Source organism: Pseudomyrmex gracilis, unplaced genomic scaffold (assembly GCF_002006095.1).
Source record: "Pseudomyrmex gracilis isolate BER0280 unplaced genomic scaffold, ASM200609v1 scaffold_15, whole genome shotgun sequence".
NCBI lineage: Eukaryota > Metazoa > Arthropoda > Insecta > Hymenoptera > Formicidae > Pseudomyrmex > Pseudomyrmex gracilis.
In genome coordinates, this window is record NW_018020599.1 from 45,504 (window position 1) to 65,172 (window position 19,669).

Here is a 19,669-nt window from a genome sequence, read left to right on the forward strand (position 1 = left end):
TCTACCGGCGAGTGATAAAGTATCATTCACACATGGCCGCAGCTTCGTACTTCGACCGCACGAGGTCTTCAATATCAGTTCGTAGTTCGGTTTAATTTCTTAGAGTCTGAGCACAATAGAAAAAATATTAGAAATAAGAATTACAAATAGAAGTTAAATGTACTATACAATAACAAAAAATAAAATATAACATATAAATACATAGGAAGTATGTCATGGCTGCATATGTTTATATACATTTGACAGCCTATATTTATATACATTTGTATGTTATATTTTATTTTTTCGCATTGAGCATTACATTTAATCTCTGTTTTTAATTCCTAATATTTTCTCTATTGTGCTCAGGCCCTTTGTCGATATTTAGATATAGTTTATAAAGCTAAAATAAAGTACGCATGTGCAGGAAGTTGCACATGGTAGCACGATATTCCCCTCTATATTTCAATTTTATTTTTTTCCTTTCGATGTTGTTTTGTCTCTGTCTGACTTACGATATACTGACGTATATCCGCATGTATTACATACATTGCAGCATTTAATATTCTACTGTCGTTCTTTGTTTAAACATGAAGAGAAAACATGAGAGAAGAGACTACTCTTCAAATAATTTGTTACATTTAAAAATACTTAATATGTAATAACAAAAGCTTAATTTAAAAAAAAGAAACACTTTTGATTTGTTCGGAATAAAGATCACTGAAAATCAGTAATGTACACATAGATAACTCGTATGTATTTCTTATTAATAGTATTTAGTATGTAATATAAAATATATTGTTTTGACAATCTAGAATTAATTAAAAACATAATTGCAAATATTAAAAAAATATATTACAAATATTTGATATGTTTGCAATAGTTGCTACAGTCTAAATAAAAACATTTGTTTTTTGTCTTACATTATAGTGAAATAATTTCCGAAATATCACGGCCCTGACAAATTTGAGATGTGTACGGGTTGAATCTCATCATGAGACGATATCTTATCACAAGCGCGGAACCTTTAACCCCCTACACAAACATAAAAAGCATCAGAAGACCTTTAACATCCGATCCACTCCCTCGTCCATTCGTCGGCGCGCCAGCAACGGAAACACTTATTTAGCTACGCGCAGTGTACGCCGCACTCTCTGTCTATCTTTACTTTCGTTTTCAATCAAGTCGCCGATTCGTACCCGGATTTACTTCCTGGATAGTTATCGCGAAGAATTTTCACGTTAATCACGGTGAAAGATACGGAGATCTTTGTGACATTTACAATTTTCGTACAAATCCAAGTACACTCGACTCAGTGTAAAAAGCAAGAACTTGAAGAGAATTTGTTCTCAAATGATCAACAAGAATAAAAGTGATCAGTGCGACGATTTTATTTTTCATTTGTTAGAGTGGTTTTCTATTTAATTCTTTTATTTCTTAAGATTTATAAAGAGATAAATGATATATAGAGATGTGCTAACATATAATTGAGATAATAAAAGAAATTTTATAATAAAAAAAAAAAAACTGTGACCACATGCTGATAAAAATGCATTGAATCTTAGAAAATTCAAACGTTAACGAGATAAAGCTCGGTCTTAAAAAACATGAGATCCGCCAGGGCGATATTGTTTCTTTCGCTGGTGTATGTAGTGTTCACTGCCGTGCAAGGAGGTAATTATTGTCAATTTCCGGTATTTATTTATTGTGATATCCGGTGTTTTATTAATTTGCACGTTATTCAGTAATGATGCATTGTATTAGAATGCATAGAGATTTATTCGGATCGCGATATTGATAAAAATACCATTGATTACTACAAGTTAATTTATTATATTCTCAGTAAGCGAATTGCAGACAATTTGCGAATAGTCTTGTTTTACAAATTCGAACAGAATATTACAATAGATTAAAAGTCGTAAGACAATCAGGTTTATATTTTGTCAACATACTTATCGATATTATTGTCATCGAGACGATGCAGCATAAGCTCGAGCAGATCTATCACAGTTCGTTAAACTATTGCTGTAGAATTTTGCTACTTACGTTTCGTAGTTTTTGCAAATCTGCTATGGTTTTAATAAAAATCTATTTTTGATAGACTTGGCTATCATGATTATTATGATAAATTTGAAAAACTATAGGTGTGTTAGAATGCATTGTAAAAATATATTTATAAATATATTTGTACACAATAAGTCGCTTCTTAATTTTTTCGAATTGTTTATTCTTATAATTGATATGTGATATCAAACGGAAAAGTCATTAAAATATATTTTATCTTATATTTACAGAAATATCTGCGCAGTCCACATGTGGTCGTACAAAATGCAAGAGTAAGTTATATTCTACACGCACCAAGCAAAGAGCAAAGTGTAATCATATTTCGGTTTTGGTTACATTAACGGTCAAATAGCCAGTAAGATGAACATCTCAGATGTCTCACATGCACATTCAAAGGGGAAACCGAAGATCTATTTTTGCTGAAATGACTTTATTTTTGAAAATTTTGAAGTTCTGAATCTCTGTTAAATAACGATTACTTAAAATATTATTTCGAACTTTAATCCAAACTATTTTATTTACGTAAATATGCAGATAACATTTTGATTATGTTGCTCTTTTGTTGCACATTTCTACAAAATATACAAATATTTAATGTAAAGTTATTAAGTATGGCAAAAAAAGTTTAATACGCGTAAATAAAAATATGATTATTTTAACGTAATAAATTTACTTTCTTTATTAATTTTTTCTTTTTTTGATCTTATGCGCTTGTTATTATATTTCTATTTACGTCACAGTATATTCATGAGAGATGAAGGACTTTGATCTTTATTCTAATTCTAAACAATATGCGTGTTTGCAGAGATAACAGAATACGAGGAAATAAAATTTATATGGAAAATAAATTAACGCAATTATAGAAACGTATTCTCGGAATAGAAACTAAGTTTGATTAGCATAAAACTCAAATTAAAAAAAATTCATTACACACACACGAAGAATTTGTCTTTTAATTACAATCAAAATTCAAGAATCAATGATCAAAGTCAAATTTCATTGAAGTAAACGTTGCTAAAATGAAATGACCACAAAAGTGAAAGAAGATATCTGTTAATTCAAGTGAATTTCTTATCTCGTATACTTGCCAAATGATCACGCATGGGTAGAAGAAAAATAACGTTACATATTTCAATGTATTGGACCGTTATCAAAAAGAGAATGGAAGGAAAATTTCACAATATACTAAACACATCGCGAATATTTCATTTTGACAGCGTCAGACCATATATATTTTTTTTATCTTTTCAGTTCCGTTGGAGAAAAAATTCAAATATCAGGAAGGTATCTATTACGTTTATACTTATTCTGTTGACGTGAGTACGAATCTAGGCTATCAGCAGTCGTTATCTCATCAGTCGCAAAATGAATCTTCGTTGCACATCGATGCCACGCTGTACGTGTACTTCAACAGCCCCTGCGAAGGCACTTTGAAGATTCTGAACACCACCATCAGCCACAATCGCAGCACATACAATGTCGAATTCCCGGACCGAGCTGGTTCCGAATTCAACACCAGACTCGAACGCTTCGCGTTGAGATTTACTTTCGACGATGGGTTGATTCATGAACTGTGTCCCGACCGGCAAGAGCCGGTCTGGGTGTTGAATCTGAAGAAAGGTATCCTGTCGATGTTGCAGAACAGCATGCGACGCTTCGACGTGGATTATCACGGCAAAGAGATAGACGTTTACGGCGCCTGCGAAACCGAGTATCGGTTGCACGAGGCAAAGAAGACCAGTCTGATCGTGAAGAAGATCAAAAATCTGGCCGACTGCCAAAGCGGTCCCAAGTACTTCTCCATCGTTCAATCGAATTCCTACAAAAGCCCGCGAAAGCAACGCGGCCAGCACGGCTTGTTCAAGTCTCACAGCAACTGCGAGATCGTCATAGATCACAACATCTACGAGAGAGTGGAATGCGAAGAGATGTGGTTGTTGCAACCGTTGTCCACAGGGCACAAAACCGGCGCCAAGACCGAATCCAGAACAGTTCTTCAATTGATTCAAGAAACAACGGACGCTTACAGAGAATTCGAGGAGGATACAAACAGCGACGAAGAAAATGAAGACAGAAATTTCGTTGCAGACGCGCCTCATGCGCACACGAAGAGAACCACGTTACTATATGACCACGCGAAAACGTTGAAGACCATGCACGGCGAGCTGCGAACCTCTAGAGATTTGCTGAAGAGTATGTGCAAACTCGTGACTAACATCAACGAGCTGCAGCCGAGATACTCCGAGATGTTCACCAGTTTCGTCCGTTCGGCTCGTTTTCTAGATTATCCATCTCTGTCACAGCTGCTCGCGAGAGCTAACACCATTTGTGCAAACGGAAAGTACGTAAATTATATAAATGCAATTTTTTCCAAGTATCTAAGAAAAAACAAACTCGAAAACTTCGATATAAATATTCGAATTATCGCATCTTTGTGTCACATGCAATCAATATGTCTTTTATCAACAGAAAGCACATTATTGCTGCGCTGCCGTATCTAAACAGTAATGCTGCAGTGAACGTGATGAAGGATCAGATAAGAAAAGGATCAGTCAATCACGACATTGTCAATGATTGGATTATCACTTTTGCATTGTTCCCGCAACCGGATCGCGACACCATTAAAATTCTTTCGCAACTGACAAACATTCAGACTCAAATACCTCATGTTCAGTTTATTCTCAGCTATTCCACTATTATTCACACGTATTGCAAAAGTAATGACGTCAATTGCATCGGTATACAAGAGGTGGATAAGTTCCTGTTACATCTTCAGGAAAAAATCTCGCACGGCTGTAGGGCTCAGCCTCACACTCCGCTCGTGACAAAAGAAGTAAATTATTCTATTAGCTTTATCTCTTAATTTGTTTGGCGCATTGTAGTTTGAAAATAAAAATTACAGTTTCCGACAAATGTTTCTGACAAATAACTTTGTCTTGAACACTTATAATAAAAATAAACAATCATCGAAAGAAGATAACGAGTTTTCAAAAAAAAAATGTAATTGCAGACGTTAGAAGCTTTGAAGGCAGTCGGTAACATGGGACTTGAAACAAAAAGTTTACGAAGTGAGTTAAAAAAATGCATTGACGACGCTAGCGGATTTGTATCTATGGAAGTTCGCGTTGCCGCCATCGATGCTTACCGTAGACTGCCGTCTTGCGAAGAGACTCGAGATCAATTTTTTCTCGATTATTATCGCAATACGACATTGGACACGGAAATCCGTATTGCTTCGTACTTGCAAGTAATGCGATGTCCCAATTACAATGTCATTAAGATCATCAAGCATGCTCTCAAGATGGAAGAGGTCAATCAAGGTTTGTGTTTATTGCAAATCTTTTGCGCAAAAAGGAAAGTTTTCTTTTTAAAGATATAATTTATTCTGTCAAATTTAATTTTCAGTCGGTTCTTTCGTATGGAGTCACTTGACGAATCTCTACAATTCCGCCTCACCCACCAGAGTCGAAATTCAGAGTCTGCTGACGGATCGAGACCTCGACAACAAGTTTAACAGTGACATCAGGAAATTTTCGCGCAATTACGAGAATTCTTTCTTTTCCGAGGAGTTCAATATTGGTGCGAATTATCAGACAAATCTGATATTCTCGCCGAAATCGTATGTGCCGCGATCGCTCACGTTGAACGTAACCGCCGATATCTTCGGGGAATCGATGAATCTGTTCGAAATTACCGCGAGAATGGAAGGTCTCGAACAATACGCGGAAAATCTTTTCGGTCCGAATGGCATTTATAGCAACGAAAAAATGTCGCATCACTTCCAGAGCTTTCTTAGACGTTTTAGATCAGCGTCGGAAGAAAACGAAAATTACTTGAATGGTGTAAAACGACTGCCGAATGTTATCGACAACAATTTTGATCATCCGAAGATTAGTTTCGGCTATAAGGTACACATATATAATAATTTGCTATTAAAAAAATATTAATTATTCTTTAAAAAGCGAAATAAATGCAACACAATTCAAGAAATATTTGTAATACGGACAAATTTTAATAAGTTGTGTAAGATTTTGCAATTTCTTGTTTGTTGCAAAAGATATTCGGAAACGAGTTGAAGTTCATAATGCTCGATGGCGATAAGCAAGTAATGACCGCGCTGGCAAACTTCAATCCCTGGCAGAAGATAAAGGAATTCTTGGCCATGCAGGAAATTCTCTATGAAAAGACCGGAATGTTATTGGATTTGTCTTATGTTATACCAACAGGGTCTGGGTTACCGATTCGTTTGGATATCGCCGGTTCCACGGCTTGTAACTTAAAGATCTCGAAAATGCTCAACGACGCTCGACTTTCAGAAAAAGAGTTTCAGCTCACTGCCAATATCGCTTCTAGGTATGTAATTTTTTTCTCTTTTATCCGTTGTCAGTTTTTTTTATCTATTTCAGTTTTAGATGAATATCTATTTTAGACCATACATGGTAGTCTTATTCATTATTTTTGCAACGCACAGTTTGTTATCTTTGCGCGACTGTCATTTATTATTTGCTTTTTACGTTTTCCTTATACAGTATAAGTTTTGATACGATGAGCACAATGACAGTGGACGCCTTCTACAAGTCCGCTGGGCTTAAACTACGCACAAACGTTTATTCTTCGGGAAATGTACAGCTTCACGTGAACGTAAACGGCACCCGTTTGGTGCGCGTGAGTCTGGGTTTACCAAACCGTAAACTAGAGATATTTTCGCTGTTCTCGGACGTATCTCTAATAAAACGTAACGGTGCCGAGATTGTGGAGAAACCGCTGGGTATCTTACTAACGGCTCAGAATCAGAAGAACTCGCGACACCTCGCAGTTGTGCCCAAAAACGTTATCAGCAACACCACCTGCACCTGGGCTGCTCTGGACAAACTAATAGGCCTAAAGATGTGCATCGATTATCAATTTACAAACGCGACCAAAATGTTCAATATTCCTAATTTCGTTCTGAACGGGCCCACGCTTTTCAAGATCTCTTTAAACAAAGCCGATCCAACTGCTAAGAACTTTGTGTTAGAATATAAATGGAACAAAACTGAGGTACTGTACATATTGTTTTGTATAATGTTACAATTTTTTTAATTAGCAATTAAAAGTTTTTATTTAATATTGTATTTTTAATAATCAAGTAACATATTGATGTTTAACAAACAGCAATGTTTCGCGATACTCTAAATGTAACATAAAACATAAAATACTTTTTACAATTGTTATTAATTTTCTTTCAGGAGCACAACACTTTCAAGTTAATGTTCGACACACCTGGCTCACAGATAAACAGAGAAATAAGCGCTATTGTCGCTTTTGATGTAATAAAGAATAATATTACTATTCTGCTTCATTCTGCTGGCAACTCTCTGATTGCTAAAGGTTAATATCTTGTCTTTAGCTTTCAAATGTTGTTAACGGAAATATATTAAAGACACATGTACATTTCTAGGAACATATAAGCGTACTGAGGAAGAGACTTTCATAGACATTGGTTTCGATATCAATGGTACGAAGCACTTGGACGCCAGTTTAGGTTACACGCAAAAAAAGTCTAATCACGGCTACACTTATTATCCCAGAGTTTATCTCACTGTCAATAGTGAGCGTGTCGCTGCTCTTTCTGGTATCTTATTATAAATATTATTGCATTAATTCTTAAATAATCAAAAATTCAATTCTTCCATGTATGTATACTTATAAAAAAAACTCTGAATTATCAGGTACTATCAGAAATGCGCATAAAAACAACGTCTCACAGTTTGACATAGATCTGACTTTTCAAACAAAGCGAGTCTGGAGCAAATTAGTTGGCTACGTTGTTAAGCGGAATACCAGCTTGGCCGGCGACTTCCAGTTGGATTATCAGGTGCAACGTATGCCGAAGAAAGAAAGTCTTCACTTAGAGATCTCGATATCAAATCGCTCGTCGAAAACTCTCACGCACAAAACTGCCGATCTGAAGCTCCAATCCACTGCCTATCCGCAACTCAATACTGCCGTTAGCGCCTCGTATCAACAAGCTCTTGGTCATTTAGAACTACATGTCGAAGTGAATTGCAATCCGCATCTCAAGGACGACCGGCACAAACTTACGGCGCAGCTCATCGTTTCTTATTCAAAAATGTACTTTCAGAATCAAGGCACAAAAGTGAGCGCACTGATTGCCGTCACTAAACCGATACAGAATTTGGACATCAAAGTGGGCGTGAATCATTACTATCGTAGCACCGAATCAAAAACCAGTTTGCTCATAGGATATGCACCAGGTAATCAAAATTAATCACATATAAAAAATTTTTTTTAAATATCTTATTTTTTATTGAGAATAATTAAAAAAATTAATACTCACAGGTAAGGAGATCAGTTTAATCGTTAACATTATCATGCCACGAGGTCTATTGTTCTCCATGGAGGGTCACATGAATCTGACAATTCCGACTTTCAATTCGATGCTAATCGACGCGCGTATCAACGAGCACACGCGGAACGAATATGAGCTTGACTTTTCCGGAACGTGGTTTAGCGGTCACAATATGACCGCGCGTGGCGCTTACTCCGATCGATCAGCAGGTGCTATTGTCAACCATCACCTGAAGATGTTGCTTAACTCACCGAGTTTCGTTAGTCCGATTTTGCTCAACTGTCAGTTGTATCAGAACCACAGCGATCTCAGAATCAGCCTCCTCGCTGATCAACCGGACTACGACAAATACACGTTCGTGTTGAATCACACGATATTGTCGGAGACTATTATGATGTCCTACGTGGAAGCTAGATGTCACGGTAATGTATACTCGATAATGACAAACGTAGACACCACGCGAGAAATCCGATTAGAGTTGCATCTGGACAAATGGAGGGATGTGCACCTGACACTGAGTGGCATCAACGAAGAAGTTCGACAGGAATATGCTGCGGAAATCAAATGGGATGCTAACAGGGATCCTGCGTTGAAAGTGGGCACAATGTTGCAGTTAAGCAGAGTATATCTGACGGATGTATCTCCACCAGGAACCGAGCAGAACATAATAATAACGTTGACTTACCCAGGTCGACTAGTGACTGCTTCGGGTAACTTTATTATTCATAGTGTACGCGGTTATCTGGCTAACGCGGCTCTAGATTGGGATCCTGACAAGGCGATCAAGGTGAGCATCGGTGCAAATTGCGACGTGCAGCCAGAAATGACTTACGTCAAGTTAGAGTCGCAGCTATTGACGCCTTTTGAACAGTGGACAAAAACCGCTTTGAACGCGAGGCAAGTATAACAAAGAATTACATTTTCTCTTAAGAGATATTAATATTTTAATGTTTGTTGACAGATATCTACAATTATCCAACAAGATCGTCGTCAGCAGCAGCGCTCACTGGAAAGACTCTCAGCACGTGACGATGGATTTATCTGCTAGCATGGGCGAGCTCGGAGATCTGAAAGAATGGACGGCAAACTGCGGCTTTAGTAGCAGTCTCCATACCAATTCCTCGATGATTGTGAACATTACGCACAAATTGTTACGCTCACAGACGGCGGATACCCATTTGGTGATCAAGTACGATCCTGACAAGACTATCGATGCACGTAGCATCTGGCATTTGGACAGGGAGGGTTCATCGAACGATGTGTTCAATCTGACCGGCAATTTGCATCTTTATTCACCCTTAGTTAACTATCGGAAAGGCGAACTGAAGTGTCAGTTACGTCTGATGACTAACTGGAAATTCTTCGGAGCAGCCAATCTCGATATAGACAAACGCAAATATAGCGGTCAGTTGGTCGGTGATCTAGTACGTTGGAAGGAATCCAAGATAGAATTTAATGTCACCACGCCGTTGGAAAAATTTACCTTTATACGAGGTAAATTTGGTCTGTCAGAGAGCAATCGTCACGTGGTGGCGAAGATCGTTACACCGAACGGTCCAATAGGTATCGAAGCTATCTGCCAGATTCTCACTGCCATTTATGACTTCAACATTAAATTGATGATAGGAACGCCTATTGAATTACTGCAAAAAGCTTTCGTGGTGGCCAAGTTAAATCGGCGCGAAGCGGACTTCAGGATCGGTTACAACAATATCACAGCGGGCTTCCTAGGCACTTGGCATTATCACAATATAACCGATTTTGATTATAGCTACATAATTCTCACGCCTCTGGAAGGTTTGCAGGAATGCGGTGTGATCACCAAGCTCATAGTGATACGTACAAAGCGTGAAAATATGTTGGATGTAGACACGGAGTTTTCAGTAAGGATAGCGGACACCAAGCTCGGTTTCAAAGCTAAAGAAGGACCAAAACCTCCGCCTGTTAAAATTCCGTTGAAAAAGGGAATAGCGATATCAACGGAGACTAATCTTCAAGCTAATGAGTCGGCAGAAGAAGAAGAAGAAGAAGAAGAAGAAGAAGAAGAAGACGATGGTCTTTACTGGCGTGGAGAAGTGCAGGTACAATTAAAGCTCGATTTATAAAACAAAAACATTTCTAAAAATGTAATTTTAACTATTGTTGCATTTTATATACACACAAGATTTAATTTACTTATGTGCCTGTATGTTTAAATCTAAGATATGGACTGCAATACTTCCAAACATTTTGGGAAATCTGGATATTGACACAGAAGGCGATAATTACAAGATTCTAAGCACCGTGAAATTACCATTTGGAAATATCTTTATAGACGACACTTTTACGATAGAGGATGTCTTTCATATAAAAAATGATCTACATATTGATCTGACGTTTAGCAACATCAGAGAGATAAAGTCATCGTACAATTTTGTCATTGACTCGGATGATCTAACAACTTATCTCATGGAAATGAGCGTAAATGTCAGAAAACAAACTACATGGATCGAGGTAGCATTTTTATATATTTTAATATTTTACTTGTTTTTTCACATACATAATATTTTCATGATTAGAAAAATATTAAAATTAAAAAAAATATATATATAAAAACTTAAGTGTATGAAAACTTATTTATTATTAGACTGGATTTCATGCTAATTATTCGCATCAATACGTGAATAAAACAGTGACACACATGATGAAATTCAATGTAAAGACACCTTTAGATTTTCTAAAAGATTTACGTACTAACGTGATCGTAGAAATTGAAGGCAATCGATATAAAGGTACAGCCACAATTCGTGGAAACAAATTAATCATAGATCTATTCGGAAATATAATGGTACGTACCATCTTCAAAACCTGCACAAGTGAATATTTATTATACACATATACGGAAATATAAATAATAAATTATTTGTTATATTTCTTTTTTTTTTTTATATAGCTAGAAGAAGCTTTGTTCGACGTGATAGCTTCGGGTGCGATTAATTCGTCCATTTTAAAAATTCCGAAAACTGAAATTGCCATGAAGAAGAATTTCACCGGAAGTAACAAGGAATTCAAATTCAGTGCAGGGATGGCAGAGCCTGTATCAAAATATGTAAGTATGTCTTGTACATACGTTTGTAATCTCTGATTAAACTATAAGTTGAAAATTGGTTTATTAAAACTTACTCTTATTTCTAATATTTTATTTCACAAATTAATGATTGATGAAGCAATATTAAATAAACATTCTTTTCATAAACTGAGTTATTTTACATGTAGTAAAATTTAATAAAGATCAAAATGTTATTATTGTAATACTTTGTTATTTGTTCAGATATTATTTGAGTCTGGTTGGCAAACTGACGAACACTTTGTGAGAGCGTCCGCGAGATTAAAGAGCTGGATAAAAGCTCTCGAATCATTAAGAACCGAGATTCTTTTCAAAAACGCAATTCGCGTAAATAACACCGCCGAATTGGACGTACACGTGACTCATCTCGATAATCAAGATTACCAGCTAACCGGTAATTTGAGTAACGGCAAGATCAATGCTCAACTCTATACGCCATTGTCAAATAAATCGCACTTCGAGTTTAACGGAGACTTAAGAATGATCAACGAATCTTTGTACGATGTTAGAGGAGAATTAAAAAATCAGCTGCAAGCAAAAGTTTATGACGTTAGTTCTGTTATCTTTACAAAAGCTGACGATCTGATTTCGATAGATGTAACAGCTTTACCAAAAACTGCGAATACCGATCAAATTATTTTGCGGTTTAAAAAAAAGACATACGGTCTTCTGTTGGATATAGATAGCGGATCTTTTGTCAGCAATCTTGACGCAAATATTATCAGTAAAGTGAATTGGGACGTGAGAATGCACACAAATATAAAAAAAGCTTATCAGGTTGATTCTTACAATCTGACCACATTTATGAACGTCATGGTCAATGGCAATACCACTTTGTATGTTCACGCTGACACACCGTGGAATGACAGCAAGATAGTCACTCTATTCGGCAACATGATGCTGACCAACACGAGCGGTGACGTCCGGCTGAATCATCAACTGAACAACGATCGATCGCACACAGAGATGGGTTGGAGCCTGATTTATATGGAAAATATGTTCTTGAAATTAATCACAAATTACGATACGGTAAATCTAGGCAAGAAGGATCTGTTCACTTACATGTTCTTCAAGAATCCCGGTCGACTGTATAGAAATCTCGACATGGGTTTCGATGTGAACATCGATCAAAAGGCATGGGAGTTCGCAACAAACGCGACTTTGGGTTTTCGTAATCAGAATATTGACGCGGTCTTCGTAGTCAAATTGCCACCTCCGAATAATGATGATCATCGATTTCTGATTAGCTATCACACTACTAATAATATGCAGGACATTTCTTACGTGGTGGGTTACAACGCAATTCAAGCGAAAAAAAATTACGCTTCGGACGGATCGGTTAGTATTTAATAGTTCTTGTTATTTTTCTTTATGTTGATAAAAAAAAAAGAGATTGAGATAATAAAATTTAAATAAGTTTTCATTAACAATATTTAAGCAAATCTTTTTGTATTTTGAATATTTATACACATAAGAATAAAACAGATTTCTCTCAAAAGTACAATGACAAAATTTTGCAAATATTTTAGCTTCATATGATTACGCGTAATATCAACGGACATTTCCGACTGACGTGGGGAGTTTTGCCCGCGCAATCTATAAATAATCTCTTCAACATTACCTTTGACAAGAAAGAGCTCGAACTTAGATATTCCTTGTACACGCCGTTATTTATGCAAGACGAAACTGTCGTGCTTCTCTTCAGTTACGACGCTAATTCTGACGAACAAACTCTCATCAACGCCGATATTTTCTATCCTCATAGTAAGCGGATTGCAACGGCAAGAATATTTTATGAAAGTTTGATTAACGTTAATGGAACACTCAACGCTACGATATCATTTGAGCGTATGTCGTACGCCGGTTGCAATTTTATTGTATATACCACTCTGTAAGTAAATTATTGATCATTTAAATCTGCTACATTTTTACTTTCTGCATCTGATAAATTATTGAGACGGTTATTAAAAAAATTATAATATAAAATTCTTATATAATCAAATTACAATATAAAATTATAATATAAAATTCGCAAATCTTTGCTAATAATAATATATATTTTGATTTTATTTTGTTAACACATAAATGTTTTAATTATTAATGTTTTGTGTGCGCAGTAAACAAAATAAAAGATTTATCGAGTTGTTTTGGTTAAATAATACGGCCGTGGTGAATTCCGATTACACCTATCACAGCGAGCGGCTGGATTCGAATTTGGAAGGTGTTCTACATGTAGAAGTTCCGCTGACAGCTCGTCATATCGGTCATTTGACTTACGGCTACAAAAAACGTCCCCAAATCAGCACAGGTCATTCGATTCTAATGTACAACAATAAAGAGGTTCTGCGAGCTCAATACAACTCGAAGAGTGAGTCCCATGCTGGTTTCGACAAGGATCGCATTGACATCACCATAGAGAACATTTGCAAACCTATTGGCGTCGTTTACGTCAATCAGTACGAGTACAGCGCCGGAAACGAGGGTACTAATTATCCTACTACCGAATACAAACACGTCAATATTTACCGGCTGGACAATAGCTCGCTCTTCAACATCACCGGGGAGTCTAGAATCCGGACCACCCATACAGGTCAGAACATCCATTTGAAAGCAATCAATTTAAACAAGACGGTTCAGTTTAAGACCAACTACGACGTACTGCTCGGTGAGTTTGACCAAAATACTTGGATAAGTCTGGCCGAAAATGTTTGGATCTCCTATCGCGTAAACATCGTAAACAAGACTACTGACGACATGGAAAATCAGTTTCTCATTCTCAGCGTTTCCTATCCTCAAAGGAATTTTACGCTGAACGGTTTCTATAGAATTATCTTCAGTGAAATAAATTCCGAAGCGACCTTGAAATGGGAACGGGACGACCAGATGTCTAGAACTGTCGGCGCTGCGTTCAATTGGATAAATGACACCGACAGTCAGCAGGCGATGCTACTTTTCCAACATCCGACTTTTGAGAAGAACGTTAAGTTGAAAGCCGTGTTGCTACAGAAAGATCGACGAGATCTATTGAACATGAAGTTATCCGCGGATTATTCTACCGATGAAAATAAATTGTTGACATTATCCGCTTTGTTGAGAGACGAGAGCGACGTGTCCAGTATGAAATACGTGTACAAGATTGTTAGCAAACATGTAAATACTAGATTGGATCTTGATGTCGAAGGTTTTGTTCACAGACAAAATTACACGCTTTTCGAAACGGTAAATCACGCGCAGTACGAACGCGGTTATCTGTCGCTCGAAACTGGAGAACTGATCGGTCGAATTGATCGAGAATCACGGGAGATCACTTTCCGGCGGGTGAACAATGACGTCATTAAGTATCTCGCAATGGGTTATTATCCTTCGCCCTCTCGATACATTGTAAACGGGAGTGTTATCAACACGCCAGAACTCAACGCTACCGGATTTTTCTTTTTGGACCCGACAGAGAAACTCACGTGGATGATGGTAAATTATACTCCCGACGCAATAGTGAGTTTACGAATGTACGGTAACATCCCGGATGTGCGAAACGCGATATTTAACATTTGGAGAACATACGACGACGACTTGTCAATATCGGACGTTTCTTTCTACTTAAAGCTGAATCACTCGAGACTCGTCACGTCAACTTTGCGATGGCGACCCGAACTGAAGAGTGACATTGTCATGACTATAAAAACGACCTTCAATGAAATGTGCGAAAGCGTAAACAACGACGTTAATTATTGGAAGCATTACATAAAGAGCGAAGTCGCAAAGTGTGTAACGGATGTGTGGGAAGACGCTCAGCAGGATATCTTCGGATTCCTTGATGACTGGAACGATTTGAAGTTTCTCGAGCACGACTTCGAAAATCTCAAAACGTACTTAAACGACTCCTACAATGCCAACGACTTCTACATCAAAGACATTGTCGGTTTCGGCATTTATGTCATTGACGAATTATCTCTGCGAAGTCACATCGAGTCTTTGCCGAACATCGTGAATGAAATTTGGGAGATAATGGGTGAATCCGGTGAGGCGCTGCGAAAGTCGTTGCTGTGGCTGATTGAAACTATCAAAAACGCTTACAACAAGACCTCCGAGATCATCGCGGCTGTGCTTAGAGGCGAATCGGTGTCGCAGGTGGCGGACATAATCGAAAAATTGATCGAGAAATACGACATGTTCATCAAGGATCTGCACGTCTCTTTCATTACGTACATAGAGAATCTTTGGAACACAATCTTTTCGTCATTATCGAAACAATGGGATCGTTTTCTCAAACTAATGGAACCTGTATTCATCCAGTTTATTCACTATTTGGAATCACTCGTCTGGAAGGCGAGCAAAGAAGTGCTGGACTTTCTGTACGACAGAAAACAGGAGCTCATTATGTCGCCGTATTTCGACCGCTTCACCAATTTCACGCACGACATCGACAAGATTTATCGCGACATCAAGGCGAACGACATAGTCACCAATGTGTACAAGTACTCGGGTTTACTGATCGAGTTTGTGAAGGAACGTTACTTCACTTTCGTGCCGTTCGGCAAGGAGCTCCAGCATGTCGTTGACGATATCGTGTCGGAATTAAAGGAACTTCGTCACTTGCCGTCGGTTAACTACGCTCTTGACAAGTTGGGACAATTGTACGACAGGATCAGTTATTTCTTCGAATATTTTGATGTCAAGGCAAAGCTCGAGAGCATAATCCGGCTAATACACTTGAAAATGATGGACATCAGTCTGACGGCGTTGCAAGCCGAGAGTCGCTACAGAGAAGCCAAAACTATGTTTATCTTCGATCCTAATCAGGGATTGATGTGCTTAGAACAAAAGTTGCCCATGTCCTGGCACGCTTTTAATCAAACGCCCGAGTTTCAAGAGATACCGGAAATTAGAGCGATCATGGACATCAGAAAGTATTTCGTTGTCTCAAACACCACGTTCTGGAGTCTTTACTATCAATACAAGCCGTATTCGGAACTGTCTAACTGGCTGCCGCCATTCAAAGGTGTGTCTCTTTGTAAACGATTATACTTGATTTTTTGATTCAATATAGATCTTACGTAATCTCAAAATTTCGTTAAACAACTTGCGACTAATTCTAATAACTCGTGTAATTTTTCAGCGCAAGCTATGATCATCGGTTCTCAGCATTACGTTACTTTCGACGGCCGTTATTTCGACTTTATGGGAAATTGTACCTATTTGTTAGCGAAGGACTTTGTACACGACACTTTTGCAATTCTGGCGAAATACAATCAGCAAGTCGAGGAAATAACGCATGAGATTATAATATTAATCGGAAATAATGCTATCGGATTGGATCTTCTTAATAATGTTAGTAAATTCCATTATATCACACAAGCAATAAGACACAATATAATATATAATATTATATAATAAATTGAATTCCACACTTTTTTCTCTAGACAATGAAGCTGATCTCGCAAAAATCGGGCATCACGACCAATTTGCTGCTGCCTATCGAGCTGGACAACGGCACGACGTACGTCTACCAAACGGAGAACGTAATGACGGTGGAGCGTAAGCACAATGAATTCCGGCTGGAATGCAACCTCAAATTCAATCTGTGTATCTTGGAATTGTCGGGCTGGTATTACGGAAAAACCGCCGGTCTTCTCGGCACGATGAACAATGAGAAATTTGACGATACTCTGGGATCGAACAAGCTTTTGATCAAAGACACCGGTAGTTTTGCTCACAGCTGGTCTATCGGCGAGGATTGCACCGACACGGCAAATTACGCTAGCACAATTTCGAAACAACAAAACGATGTGGTGTCCAAGTTTTGCGAAGAGCTGTTTGTCAACAAGAGTTCGGAATTTGGCATTTGCTTCGGTGTGGTCAATCCCGTCGAATATATCGACATGTGCATGAGCAGTCCCACCGAGGCTGAGGCGTGCACAGTGGCGATAGCGTACATGCAAACATGCAAGTTCCGCAATACGTATCTGCGAATACCCGATCGATGCACCATGTGTGCCATGATAGACGGCACTCAAGTAGCCGAAGGTCGTTTCAAGCGACTGGAAGGAGAAGAAGTTCCGCGTTCGGCTGATGTGGTATTCATCGTTGAAGCAAAAAGCTGCAATCGCGATATAAAACTGAATAGCAGCATGGAGCTGCTAATTACACAGCTGAGCAAAGAGCTTAACGAACGGAATCTCACGGGCAATCGCTTCTCGCTAGTAGTTTTCGGAGGCGACGGAATATATGACCAACCCAGAAGCATTATTCTCGACGGGCAGATCTTCACAAAAAATGTGGCGCGCTTTATCGATTACTTTGATCAAGTGCTGATCGGCAGCGGCAGTCAGGACATCTTTGCCGCGATCGGTTTTGCCTCGCGACTCGTCTTCAGGGCCGGTGTATCCAAGAACTTTGTATTAATGCCGTGCTCGCACTGCGAGTCGGAAAATCAAACGGTAACTTTTATAAAATTGTATAAAATTTCGTGGTTTGTTTTAATTCGTGACTTTTTTAAATCTTTGATTTTCTAAATTAATATTTCTCAGCTGGAATATTCAGTACTGCATCAAGTGCTGTTAGAGCACGATATTACTCTGCACATTTTGATGGATGGCGATTTCGAGTTCGACAAGGAGAAGATCAGTAAGATCTTCTATGGTCTGGACGCAACCAAATCTTATACAAAAAAGGATGCCCGAGTATTGGCTGGCGACGTAGATCTGAGACGACAGGTCAAATTTTCCAAAAACGTGTTGGGCTACTGTACACCGCTGTCGTTGGAAACAAACGGTACGATATTTAGCGGTCATAAGCTGCGTCTGGAGAAATTGGCATCAATCAAAAAGTTTGCGAGTGTCTTCTCAAAAAGGATTGCTCTCACCGCTAAACCCAACACGTGCCAATTCTGCGAATGTATTGCTGATAATAACGGCGTGACGCAAATGGAATGCGTGCCTTGTGTATATCCGACGCCTGTTCACGTAGATTACGTGAGTGTATGTATCGCTTAAACTTTAGTATCTAAAACTTATTCAAAATACAAATTTCTTCATTCTTAACATACAAAGATGTTTTTTCGAGTTTGAAACGCGTTAGTGTCATTTTTATACCGACGTTTCGTGAACATTACAGCTCACTTCATCAGGGTTTAAAGAGCAGCCTGATACTGCTTCTTCATTCTTATCATTTTCAATTCATTTTCCTCAAATTTATCTTTACCATGTGTGTGTTCCTAAATCTTAGTATTTGAATTATTGCAACTTACAAAATTAAATCCTTAAATGCACACACTTTCAAACTTGTATTTATTTATTTACAGGAACTCTTTAATCTGAACGAGACGCTCTTGATGATACCACCCATAGACGATACAGATTACGGTCAAATTGATATAGAAGACGACTGAAGTGTCAAAAAACTTAGACAAAAAAAAAAATAACATTATATATATATACATATATATTAGGTCTACCGGAAAGTTCTGTCCGTTTTTGGAATAAAACAAAATACAAATTTTTCTTAATTTTTCAAAAATGGGATATACAAATTGCCCTTACGCTGACAAGAAATCATTAATAATAATGGCAATTATATTATTTAATAAAGTTTATTGACGGTAAGAAAAATTTGTATTTTGTTTTATTCCAAAAACGGACAGAACTTTCCGGTAGATCTAATATATATATATATATGTACAAGTGTCGTATCTATGCTGATGATAATATCTGTCGAATTTTCGAGTAGTGTTAATGATATGATTATACAATTAGGAACATTATCATCAACACATGTATGAACATATATACTTTTATAGAACAATATACTTAGTTACTTTTTCTGATATACATTATTTAATTGTATTAACTTATAATACATTTTATAAAATATATAAAATATACATTTTTTGGCACGACTCGCCGATCTACAAAACTAGCAGTGTATAATGATATGTATATTTTTTTATAGATATATTTGAAAGAAATGTTTATTATTTTTGACATTTTCCAAATTTTATAAATTGTGTGTGTGTGTGTGTGTGTGTGTGACATCATATATTGTTTTGAATAATTTAATTGCTTTTCTTAACCTATTCTTTATAAACGTGAACAAACTTTAATAAACAATTTTCACTAAATGCAAATTTTTTTATTTTTTCTTCTCCGTAAAAGGATATTATTATTCTATAA

At 37.4% G+C, this 19,669-nt stretch overlaps 1 protein-coding gene across 2 annotated transcripts; it reads left to right on the forward strand.

Moving 5' to 3' along the window:
• The first annotated feature begins 1,071 nt into the window (after positions 1-1,071).
• LOC109864005 lies at positions 1,072-18,904 on the forward strand. 2 transcript variants are annotated; one of them, XM_020444770.1, is made up of 23 exons: positions 1,072-1,653; positions 2,274-2,315; positions 3,295-4,384; positions 4,513-4,876; positions 5,054-5,363; positions 5,449-5,951; positions 6,101-6,396; positions 6,573-7,083; positions 7,272-7,413; positions 7,484-7,657; positions 7,755-8,300; positions 8,386-9,292; positions 9,357-10,476; positions 10,598-10,888; positions 11,022-11,222; positions 11,328-11,483; positions 11,706-12,839; positions 13,031-13,392; positions 13,619-16,500; positions 16,618-16,829; positions 16,922-17,938; positions 18,029-18,478; positions 18,802-18,904. In XM_020444770.1, exons 1-23 carry the CDS (start codon positions 1,587-1,589, stop codon positions 18,886-18,888), a joined length of 12,864 nt encoding a protein of 4,287 aa, XP_020300359.1. In that variant the 5' UTR covers positions 1,072-1,586; the 3' UTR covers positions 18,889-18,904. The 2 variants fall into 2 exon arrangements, with proteins under 2 accessions (XP_020300359.1, XP_020300360.1); XM_020444771.1 differs by having other exon boundaries at positions 18,029-18,472.
• The last annotated feature ends 765 nt before the right edge of the window (positions 18,905-19,669 follow it).

Bases quoted from the DNA above. Each gene is read 5' to 3' on its own strand.
- LOC109864005 (XM_020444770.1), top strand. From the start codon at position 1,587: ATGAGATCCGCCAGGGCGATATTGTTTCTTTCGCTGGTGTATGTAGTG. The intron at 7,414-7,483 runs GTTAATATCTTG...GTACATTTCTAG, and splicing joins CAACTCTCTGATTGCTAAAG to GAACATATAAGCGTACTGAG. The intron at 17,939-18,028 runs GTAACTTTTATA...AATATTTCTCAG, and splicing joins GCGAGTCGGAAAATCAAACG to CTGGAATATTCAGTACTGCA.